The 12299-nt window shown below is 50.0% G+C and overlaps 1 protein-coding gene across 2 annotated transcripts in view; it reads left to right on the forward strand.

Annotated features, from left to right (window-relative positions):
• The window catches only part of LOC138553514 (integrin alpha-X-like), a 1247842-nt gene that overhangs the window by 1115120 nt on the left and 120423 nt on the right, over positions 1–12299 (forward strand). For both annotated transcript variants that reach the window (XM_069642543.1, XM_069642544.1), the window contains one exon: positions 1649–1732. In XM_069642543.1, the coding sequence (XP_069498644.1) occupies positions 1649–1732 (84 nt within the window). The remainder of the gene's footprint in view (positions 1–1648; positions 1733–12299) is intronic.

Genomic DNA, 12299 nt, shown 5'->3' on the forward strand with positions numbered 1-12299 from the left:
CTGGGCTTTCCTACTGGGGTTCCGCAATGGTAAGGGCTCGACCCCCGAGACTAGGGTCCCAGTGGTCTCCCTCCGGACAGGTGACACTGGGGGGGGTGGACCACCTCTGGTCGACTCCTCAAAAGATCCTCTCACAGCCATTTGCCAGATTGTTCAGAAGATCGGCGGTAGCCACACAGTCAAAGCCCCCATGAGGGGTAAGCAGGTTAGCAGGGGGTGCAAATCCTTCCAGAGAGGGGCTAGCCAGACTATTTGTTGAGTGAGGAAACGGCACGGCACTGCAAGGCCCAGTGGGCCATAGTGGGGGCCCTGCCAGTGGACTGTACATGTGGGGATGCAAAGACATGGGCTCCCCAGAGACACCCTCTTTGTCACTCTCTTTATTGCAGGCAGCGGCCGAAGGTGCTCCACTCCCACAGGGGGTCCCAAGACATACTCCATTTCCCTGCATGACCCCTGAAGCCATGCACAACAAGCCCCTCCTCGGTTTTCTTCCTTGAATGGGTATGCCAGTGGGCCCTGGGGTCCTTGAAGGTTCGAAAGAAGAGAGGATTGCAAAAGAAGGTGGGGGGAGAAAGGGGAGGAGATGTCTCCTTCTTCCGAGGCTCCAACGGTGGCACCACAAGGAGGGACAACCATCATGTAAATTGGATAGTGGGGGGCACTGGGAGACCGTTCAAAAGTGCCAAGAGTTTCCAAGGGTTCCAAGCTCCAAGAAAAGAAGGCTCACCACACCCCCACAGAGCTCTGCACCCGACCTTATATGCTGGTGGAGAAAGGTCAGGTCCCACTCCCCCCCACCCCCAACTCTGAAGGCCCACGACACTGGCTGGCTCACCTCACTATCCAGTCCATCAGATCAGGCCCCCGCGGGGCTGCAAACACCCCCAGCGGCCCGCCAACACCCTGCGCCCTTGACCCCCGCGGGCTTCACCCGTTCGGACTGGGGTCTGTGAAAGATGTTGGCGAGGGGGCGTGGCCAGAAAGTATGGCGTCCCTCCAGGGACAAAGCAAGCAGCGCGCCGACAAACACCCCGTGCCCTTAAACCCTGCTGGCATCACCAGTTCGGGCTGGGGTCTGTGAAAGATGTAGGCGAGGGGGCATGGCTAGAAAGTATGGTGTCCCTCCAGGGACAAAAGCAAGCAGCGGGGCGCCAACACCTGGGTATATGACATTCCTATGTCTATTTCATCTCATGCATATCTCTTCCAAGAGACATTATTACCAGCTTAATTTTTGTCTAGACCCCTCCCCCCACACCCTCGCCCACCCTCTGGGTGAACACCCAACGAACAATTACAGCTCTCTGTTGCCTGCATTGACTGGATGGCACTCTATAAAACTACACAACAAAATATTCCAATGCTTTGCAAAGAAAATGTAATAATAATGTTGACATTAGCAGCAGGATGTGATGTCTCCCTTCGCATACGAAAGCCTCGTATGTAGCACACGCACTACACATGGTGGCATCTGCCTGCAGGGTTTGATCGTGATTGAGAGTGACCACTGCATATATTTGTTGCACTGTGGGATTCATTGGTCCTGCACTAGTGATATCTTCCATAGATCCTGTTAGTGCAATGCTTGCTCATAATGAAGATGTATCACCTCTGTGTTCTTATCTATTGATCCATTCCTCCACAGAATGAGTCAGCCGAGTGCATGGTCGTCGGAGAAACCCCGGGTGCACCAGATTTTGCAGAGAAGATGACGACTCGCCCTACTGTGGTAAGCATGATTTTGTCCCCTCCGGTGGCGTTGGGAGAGTGTCCATTGTGGACAGGAAGTGAATTTGGTGAATGTGAGCAAGGCTCTTGCTGCCTTCAGGGAAATAGTACAACATAATCATGTTTGCGTTCTCCACCGTTCCGCATGGATGAGTGGGGAATGCTTACCTTCCGCATGCCAAATGGATGCCTTTGCCTGCCTTACTTAATTTATGTGAGAACCAGATATTTTCTGTATCTACTGGGGAATACGAGCCTAGAAAATAAGGATGTTAAAAGCTTCCATCAATTTCATGCTCACTTTTTCCTTGCCTTTTAATTTTTGAATGCATGTCCTCCTCAGAGCCTTCCGCATCCACCAGCAGCAATTAAGAATTGCCTTCCAATGTCACATGCTCTTGTGAGTCTCTGTGTCATATGTCGATTCCATGTGACATTGGGTTGTAGAAGTCAAGCACATTTTTCTCTCTTTGATTACTTTTTTGTCATAGTCACTGAGCGTAGTCCTAAAACGTGTGTACCCCATAAAAGTAATGGGACAAGCCTATAATGGTTTGTCGAGGATGTGCCAGCTATCAAACACAGTGCAGCAATTGATTTTAAGCTCCATATGAAATTAACACAACATGGCTGCTGGTTGAAGGACAAAGAAATGTATTAACAAATGACACGGATCGCAGAGAACAGCATATTTGTGATTTTAGCCAGTTCTGCGGCTTTCATTGCCATTACGCTGCCTATATTCATTTTAGTCTTTTTGAGGCGCCCACACCACCCATGGATAGCTTTGGAGCCCAGAAAGCCTTCGTGAAGAGGGAGTAAAGGAAGTAGTGGGTGGAGGAGAAGCTGGGACAGGCCAAAGAGGAATGCTACAGTCTAGGTGCCCCGGGTAGTGCATAGCTAGTGGGTCTTAAACGCTCTTCACAACTTCAGGTGTTGGAAAGTGCAAGGGTGAATGTCGTAAACCGGGGTCCCCAACCATGTGTAGGCAATGCACAAAATGTGTGTATCAAATGCAAGAATGAGCCACCTCCATACTTCGATGAACGATTCCAGTGTTCAACTGGTGGAAACAATGATAGGAACACAAATGATAACTTAAACAACTTAATATTGTTAAGAGGAAATATTAATGTCTAGTAGTTAACAGAAAGTTAGACCAAGTTAATTTACGGTCCAGGTAATTTGCAATGGCCTTTCATTTCATTGACCATTAGTTGGTGTTTACAAGGAATGTTTAGAACATTCATTGGCAAATTGTGTTTTTAGACATCCAAGGAAAGTGAAATTGTTCAAAATCACGGCAGCACTTAATGAACAATACAGACGCCCTGGAGTTCTCACCTAAGAAATGTTTAAGCCATTTAGTGAGGTTTGGGGATTGAAATTGGCCATGAGTTGGAGCATCATAGGTCTATTTTGGGGCACCGTTTGTATTTTTAAGAACCCAAGACCAGTAACAATGGTCAGAACATGGTAAGCTTTAAAGATCATGTCACTGGGATTTTGGTTTAGCCCCCCCCATCCACCCTTTCAAATTCCTGTGAAATGTAGTGACACATGCTGCATTTTAAAGAACCTAGGGCCGGTTATATTGGCCAATACGTGCTAGGAATAACATACAAATAATGATATGTTCTGAAGTATTTGGGGGGGGCTCTTCCTCTGCGCCATATCTCGGAAAGAAATGTAGTGGGAAGGGGTGCATTTTTAGGTACACAACGCAAATAACATTGGCCGCAACTTGGAACATTTGAAGACCACTTTACAGTATGGGATGGGGGTTTTCCTTTGATATTTAGCAGAACCTATGGTTCTTTTACTTACACATTGTTTTCTGTAACTGTAACAGAAATTGTAGAAGCCACATTCTGATGGACAACTTGAAATTAATTTGCCTTATTTGCCCCTAATCTACATGCCAGATGACTAATTATCAGACAAGTACATCCTTTCCACCAGGCCATTGCTTTGAGAATGTAATGTTTCGGACACTTATACTTGATGGCATTAAACAAACGTAACTGGTTAAAAAATTGGTATATGCAAATGATTTAATAAAGGAAAGTTGGGCTTATTAGCCCGTCATGCACTTGTGCACAAAGGTACTGAAGATATCAATTTTCACCAGAACACAAACATTGGTATGTAGTTCAATTATTCTTCCCATTTGTGTATCATTGTGAAATGGGAAAATTATCAGAAGATGGGAATTTATTCACAAGGATAAGTATGGAACATTCCTTACAAAAAAAGTGCGTGAACATTCTGCATGTATCAAAAAAAGCCAATTGCATCTTTCTAATCATGGTCAAACGTGCCTCCAGGTTGCCTATTTTACCTTGTGTGATTGCTACGTTTCTGCAAATAGCCTCACTGCAACTTCATTGAGTGCAACAGGGGAACGCTTGGGTGATTGCAACAGTTGCTGCACAGAGTACGTACCAGTTCTACCCAGCAGCTCTCCAACTGGTGTGATTCAGCTCCAAGTGGCGAAGCAACTATAGAGTGGGCCTGGCTCAGTATGTCCAGGCTCATTGGTGGGTAGTTTGAAATGCTGGCTACGGCAGCAATAGCATGCTCTTTACCGGAATGGTCAGATTGACATAATTTCTGGGTCTCAGAGACCCCTCAATTGATGGCTGGATAGTTCTATAAGCATTATATTGGTCAAGCAGTGTGGGACACCAATACGCTGTTGCCACTTCTATTTTAAACAGCACTAGTTTGGTTGTCACAAGCTGTGTCTAATCTGAAACCTTAGGTTTCATCTCAACATCCTCCTTCAAGCTCCTTGTTCACTGCGACCCCTCCCAACCCCATCCACACCCTACCTAGTCTGCTGATGCCACCACAACTAAATGGTATGCCATGTGTGTCTATTGGCCAGCCTCCTTGGACAGTCCTCTCTCAAGCTACACTCTCATTGCTGTCTCACCCGTGCAGTGCCTCCTCCTGCTTGACCATAACACCAAGGCCCAGAGGTACTGACTAGCAACTTTTTAGGGGATTTTGGGCATCACTACCTAAGACTGAACGTCTGGTGAGATAACCTGTACTTTTTTTCCCCATGAATAATTTACCAAATCCTTTGTCGGATAAGTTTGAAGCCAAAGCTTCATTCAACAATCAGCTCTGAGAGACCTTTGGTGCTCATGGTTAGCGTGTACTAGAGATACTTTCTTTCTGCAGGTCTGCCACACAGCTCTGTTTTTAGCTGGCTGCTGGGGTTACATACTGTAACTTCTAAATAGTGGGATTTAGCATGCTGAATCCACAGGATTCCCAACACAGCACTCCCTTGTTAAAAGTCCAGTGGGAGTGTGCAGGCTAAACTTCGTTTCTTTTCGTGTGAAAGGAAATTGATCTAGCCATAAATGGAGATGGCATCTGCCTACCTCAGAAGGCGGTGAGAAGAGAATCCCAGAACAGATAAGGCTGCATGCTTCAATAGTGTTTGGGATTCCTGATTTGAAGCCATAACTTGAGGTTTTGGACAACAAGTAGCCTGGAAAAAGTTGCATATATATTGACCACCAATAATTTGATGGCCCCAAATGTTTGAGCAGAAGCACTCTCCTGTGTGAGACATAAGTTGCCCTGAGCTCCCAGTATTCCAATATAATCTGGGAGCCAAACTGAAGATCATCGGGAAGCCTTATTGCTGCTTCTTTTTCATAGTCCAGAGGAAACAACTGGAATGAAAACCTCAATGTCCCCTGCTCCCTGAGCAACCTTACATCTGTTCCCAGTAGGAATCAGGAGGAAAATGGTGGAGCACAAAAAACGGAGTGCCCGTAACAGATAGCACCCCAGCACTTTTGTTACAATATGAAAGAACTACCAAGGACTTCTGAGGAGTCAATTTCTTAATCGAAACTCTAACCACTGCAACAAGCCAGCACTTTAATTTATTTCTTTTATCGAGCATTTGCTAGGCACCTATACAACAGAATTGTGTTTCAAAGCGCCAATTGTGTTTCTAGCCTCTGCACGATATTGAAAGTGGGCCTTCTGCAAAGAGCACAGCTGCACCATACTCCCAAGATCCTTACTTTGGTGCAGCACCTGCTCCACTAAGTCAGCCATTATCGTCCTTGCCTGCAACACCTTGTAATTGCCACCGGAAATGTCACTGAAGAACCTGAAACCAGCTCTGCCAGCTGATGAACTTTGACTTTTTCGTTATTTGTATTAAAAGGGTACATTGAAAGCAAAATACTTGACATGTCAAAGCAAGAAAAAAAGAGAAAAAGGACAACACGATAAACCACAGAGCGTCAGCAAATAAAATAAATTATAATAAAAGAAACGTTAGCAAAACAAATGTGAAAGACAAATGGATCAACATAGGACGTTACACCCATTGGAGCCACTCTTTTTCTATCAAAATCGATCCTAACAAAAAAGGCAGATTTTAAGGACTTGGCCAAGTCATAAAGTGAAATATAAAAAATCATGTTGATATTTCTTGTGATTCCCCCTTTTTAAAGTTGATCATCTCAGAAATGTAGCAAATGCATTGTTCCCGGATCCATCGATTTGATTTGATAACTACCAATCCTGTTAGTGCTAGCGGGCTGAAAATCAACCAATGCTAATGGGGGGAGCCTGCAATGGCCCACACCAATGAGCACCTCCTGTGGAAGGAGAAACAGAAATTGCGTATCTCAATTAATGCACAACTCACACCAGTCAAGTATTTAGTCAAATCTTCTTTCTCTCATTTGAACTTGGATAGGCTGAGTTCTCCTTAGCATGACATTTAAAGACTTTATTTGGGGTAGAACCTTATTTTTAAGCGTCAACTGATAATGCTCACATTTTATGTGGTGGGAACCAGAGATTTGTTCATTGACTTCATCACAGAGTAATACTGATTGATGGACCACATACCGAGAAAACATTCAAATACTTGATAGTTCAAGAAAGTGAACCATTTTCCCGGCAAAGCAGAGTACAAGGATATAGAGAGGGATGCAACCTCCATTTTACAAATGTAAATGCATGCAGTGACTCAATTTGTTTTGGGCATATTTTCTAAAGACTTGAAAGATAAATGAAAGTAGTTACTTAAATAAGTTAATACCAGAAACCACAATTGTTTAAGGGATATATCAAAAGGTGGGTCAATCTAACGCTACTGGAGTTAATAGATACACAATAGTTTAATTCTGTGATGTGTACAAAACATTGCAACACTCCTCAAAGCAATGGCAATAGCAGCCAAATTAACTACAGTATTCAACCACAGCTGCACTGCTAGCAGAGCAGCAAACCCATCCCAATGTCAGTAATTGCTCCACAGTGTAGAGTGAGAGTTAAAAATAATATTTAGAAGGATGCAAATAGGCAGAGGCCCATCAATGGAAAAGCCATTCATAGGCTACTGAAATATATTATTAATGTTGAGGATAGCAAATGCATCTTTCCGAATCACCCAGCAGGACTTGAGCAGCCTGAGCTGGCATGCTTAGCATTGTGTGACTTTGTAGAGCTCTTTGTTTTGTATGATGTTTTGATCAGGTGATATCCAATTTGGGGATTTTCCCACCCATCTCAAACAAGACCGGCATAATTTTATTTATTTAATATGTATTTTTATGAACCTGGAACCCTCAATTTAATGTTGATTCCCACGAGCGTCCCTCACCATCTGGGATAAGAAACATGCAAGGTCTATTTATTCATAAAATAGAAATAAATGCAATCAATTTAAGTATCCACAAATTATGCATGTATGACATTTCAACCTCAATGGTGAACTTTTAAATAACACGCATCACCATGGGTACCTTTGAATTCTCCTGAGCATGGGCGGCTTGTCCTTAAAGGGCGAGGGGGTATCAACCCACTCTGACCCATTATGGAGGACCCCGCCCAGTGGAATACGAGCACTCCCTAAGCTGTTTAAAAGTCAAAGGGAAACACTATTCCCCTTTGACAATTACAGTTCCCTAGCCGTGCAAGCTCATGCAAGGCTGGGGGCGTTTTGCATCGCCAGCCTTGGATGGCTCATTGGAAATGCTGGCCTGGGAACTGCATGTCTGTATGTGCAAGGGGGTGCTCCTGCGCCTCCTCTCACATACAGAGAGAGCAGGCTGGAGTGGGGCGTCTCGTCACCCACGCTCATGCCCCTGCAGGCATGTGCAGAAATAAGGAAGCTTCCTGATTCCTGGTCATGCTAGCAGGGGCCTAATCGCTGCAGAGGAAAGACCCGAGGCAGAAGGTAAGGAACAAGTTACTTACCTGTAACTGTTGTTCTCCAGCATGGGTCTGGCATGGATTCACATGCTCATGAATATTCCCCGTCGTCAGGCTGGGAATCCTCGGTAAAGAAAAAACCAGTATCAGTTTCGTTTCTGATCTGTCTTTCGTAGCAATAACCAATCACTGGTCTCTGCGTCATACTAACCACAGCCAATGACTGCCCTCTACCTAAGCACCGCCTCTGGCAGCCATCTTCAGATTTGGAAGCACGTGAAGTGGCAGTATGACCAAGTGAAGAGCCGCAGAGGGGTAGGCGGGAGGGTTCGCATGTGAATCCATGCCAGACCCATGCTGGAGAACAACAGTTACAGGTAAGTAACTTGTTCCTTCTCCAGCATGGGGTCTGGCATGGATTCACATGCTCATGAATAAAGAATACATAGCAGTACACACATGCACAACCACGGGAGGTGGCAAAGGCTCAACATTAAGCATCACATCAACTCAACATTAAGCATCTTACCTCCTCACCAGGCTCACCTCAGGCGAACAGGTTGCGCAGCACTGCTTGGCCGACCCTGGACTCCTCCCTGGAATCCCGGTCGACGCAGTAGAATTTCGTGAAGGTGTGCGTCGACCTCCACGTAGCAGCCCTGCATATGTCCAGCAGGGGCACACCAGATAGGAACGCCGTGGTAGCTGCGATCGCTCTGGTGGAATGGGCTCTCGGACGGCCAGGCAGCGGTCGGTTTGCCAACCGGTGACAGTACATGATACAGCCGGAGAGCCATCTGGAGATGGAAGCCTTCGAGAGAGCCTTCCCCTGATTGACAGGTCCAAAGTTCACAAAGAGTTGTGACGTCTTCCGAAAACCCTTCGTGCGGTCCACGTAGAACTTCAGCGCTCTAGCTACATCCAGCGAGTGCAAAGTCCTCTCAGCCGGCGACGAAGGCGACGGGAAGAACACAGGTAACACCAAGGGTTCGTTGAGATGGAAGTCCGACGGTACCTTGGGCATGAAGGAGGGGTGCGTCCTGAGCACTACCCTCGTGTCGTGGAAAGTCAAGTACGGGGCCTTGCAGGAAAGGGCCTGGATCTCTCCCACTCGTCGTGCGGAGGTGATGGCCACAAGAAAAGCTGTTTTCCACGATAGAAACTTCAACGGGGCCGAGTGCAGAGGCTCGAACGGAGGTCCCATGAGCTTGGTCAGCACCACGTTGAGCTCCCACGCCGGGGCCGGAGCCTTCACCGGCGGGAACGATCTGAATAGTCCCTTCATGAACTCTTTCACCAGACGATGAGACCACAAGGACGTCCGCCCCGTGGTTCTGGTGTATCGGGAGATCGCAGCAAGATGAATCTTGATGGACGCGTGTGCCAGTCCAGCTTTGGCCAGCGTCAGCAGGTACGGCAGTACTTGGGGAGCCGTAATCCGTAGAGGGTTAATCTTCTGTGCGTGGCACCAGACAGAGAACCTCTTCCATTTGTGTCCGTAGCATTTAAGAGTCGAGGACGCCCTGGCCTTTGCAAGAACCTCTCTGCAATCGGCCGGTATGTCGTATCCTCCAAACTCTAGCGCTGCAGGAGCCAGGCCTGCAAGTTCAGCGACTTCGGGTCGTGGTGGAGGATGGCGCCTCCTTCCCTGGAGAGTAGATCCGCGTCCGCCGGCAGCTTGATCGGCGGGGACGCTGACAAGTCCAGAAGGTCCGGGAACCATATCTGCCTCGGCCACGCAGGTGCGACGAGGATCATCCTGCACCGTGACCTCTTGAGCTGGTTGACGAGCCGGATTAGCAGAGGCAAGGGAGGGAACGCGTAGAGGAACAGGCCCTCCCAGGGGAACGAGAAAGCATCGCCCATGCTCCTCGTCTGGGGAAACCTGCTGGCGAACCTCCGGCACTTGGTGTTCGTCGCCGTCGCGAACAGGTCGATCTGGGGTGTGCCCCACCGTCGGAAGAGGCGATCCACCAGATCCTGCCGTAGTTCCCACTCGTGGCACGAGCGCAGCTCCCTGCTGAGTGAGTCGGCGATGGTGTTTTTTATCCCTGCCAGATGAAACGGCACCAGAAAAATCCCTTGGGCGACGGCCCAATGCCACAGGTCCTGCGCCTCCTTGGACAGCGCTGGGGACCTGGTTCCGCCCTGTTTCCTGATGTAAAACATGGTGGTGGTGTTGTCGGTGAAGATCCTCACCACCTTGCCCTTCAGGGACGGAAGGAAGGACCTGAGGGCCCAAAACACTGCACGGAGCTCCAGGACGTTGATATGCAGGGACTTCTCCGTCGGGAGCCAGAGTCCCCTCGCGTGCAGATTTTCGGTGTGCGCTCCCCACCCTTCCAGGGAGGCATCCGTGGTCACAGTCTCCTGGTGGGCTGGGGTCTGGAAGTCCATGCCCGCCGTCAGATGCGCGCGGGTGCCCCACCACCGTATCGCTCGTCGGAAACTCTCGTCGAGCTTGATCCTTTCTTCGAAGCTGCCCGTCGTCTGGATCCAGCGCGCATCCAGGAATTCTTGCAACGGGCGCATCCGGAGCCTGCACATGGGAATGAGGTAGATGCAGGAAGACATCATCCCGAGGAGGGACTTGACGGATCTCACTTTGGCCGCGTCGGCCACCAACATCCGTTGCACCTTGCCCAAGATGGTCCTGGTCCTCTCCTCCGACGGGGAGGCCAGAAGGGACACTGTGTCGAGCCTCGCTCCCAGAAACAGTGTGACTTGCGAGGGCACCAGGTGGGATTTGGCGTAGTTCACAGAGAATCCCAGGTCCGTGAGGAGTTGGACGGTCCTTGCTGTGTGGACCACGGCGAGCTCCTTCGTCTTGGCGCGGATGAGCCAGTCGTCCAGGTAGGGGTAGACGTGAATCCCCTCGCGGCGCAGCTGCGCCGCCACCGGTGCGAGGCACTTGGTGAATACCCTGGGTGCCGACCGTAGTCCGAAGGGAAGGGCTTTGAACTGGTAATGACGCCCTTGGACCACGAACCTGAGGAATTTTCGGTGCCCCTTTAGGATTGGAATGTGGAAGTAGGCATCCTCCAAATCCAACGACGATAGGAAGTCTCCTTCCTCCAGTTGACCCAGGACGTGCTGTAGGGTGACCATCCGGAACTTCTGCGCCTTGATGAACTTGTTCAGCCGTCGCAGGTCTAGGATGGGGCGCCATCCTCCCGTCTTCTTCTTCACGAGGAAGTATCGCGAGTAGACTCCGGAGCCCCGAAGCCTCTTTGGGACGAGTTCGATGGCGCCCTTTCTGAGCATCGCCTTTACCTCCAGGAGAAGTTGAGGGACGTGAAGTTCTTTCCTGGCCACGGGGGGGACGCGCGGGCACCTTCTTTGAAACTCGAGCGCGTGGCCCCGGGCCAGGGCGTCCAGCACCCAACGGTCGGTGGAGATGGACTCCCACACGCTGACGAAGCCCGCCAGCCGGCCTCCCACCGGGGTGCTTCGGTGGGGGCCCGACCCCACGGCCGGTTCAATCCTGCTTGGACGCGGCCTTGCCGCCTTGACCTCCTTGGCGACGACGGCGGGGTCCGCTAGACTTGCCTCGTCCTCTGTAGGCCTCTTGCGACGACGAGCGGGCCGCTTGACGGTAGGAAGCGAAACCGCCGCCGGAACCTTTGGAGGCGCCCTTGCCTCCGCCGCTCCGAAAGGGCGTCCGTCGTTGCTGCAGGACTCCAAGGGCCCGGGCCATCTCAGTATCCGCCTTGATGGCCTGGAGGGAATTGTCCACCGTCTTCCCAAACAGGTTGTTCCCGTCGAAGGGCATGTCCAGGACTCTGGTCTGGACGTCCTGCCGAAAGTCCGTAGCTTTGAGCCATCCACGACGTCGAAGGCAAACGCCGTTGCCCAGCTGGCGGAACCCAGCGTCGGCGATGTCCGTCGCCACGGTGATGGCGTGGTCCGAAGCCACTTCACCTTCCTGGAGGATCTCAAGGGCCTCCGCCCTCTTGTCGTCCGGCAGAAAATCCAGCAGGGGAGCCATCTTGTACCAGAGCTCCCTGTCGTAGCGGGCCACGATAGCCAAGGCGTTGGCCGCTTTAATCGTCGTCGCTGCCGACGAGATGACTCTACGTCCCATAGTATCCAATTTCTTTCCCTCGCCGTCCGGCGGGGAAGTCGATGTGGAGGCCGCACCCCCCCCCGCTTTCTTCCTGGCTGCCGCGGAGACGACGGAGTCCGGGGTAGGCTGCGCCCGGAGGCATAGGGGGGCCGTGTCCGGGACCCGGTACTTCTTCTCGTACCGGTCTCTTCTAGCTGGCGTCGTGGAAGGGTTCTTGAGGAGGGAAAGGCCCTCATCCCAAATGTCGTCCAACAGAGGCACTGCGAGGACCGTCTTCCTCTTGGCCTCGCGCCGCTGA

Source organism: Ambystoma mexicanum, unplaced genomic scaffold (assembly GCF_040938575.1).
Source record: "Ambystoma mexicanum isolate Mex_15411 unplaced genomic scaffold, UKY_AmexF1_1 Mex_scaf11, whole genome shotgun sequence".
NCBI lineage: Eukaryota > Metazoa > Chordata > Amphibia > Caudata > Ambystomatidae > Ambystoma > Ambystoma mexicanum.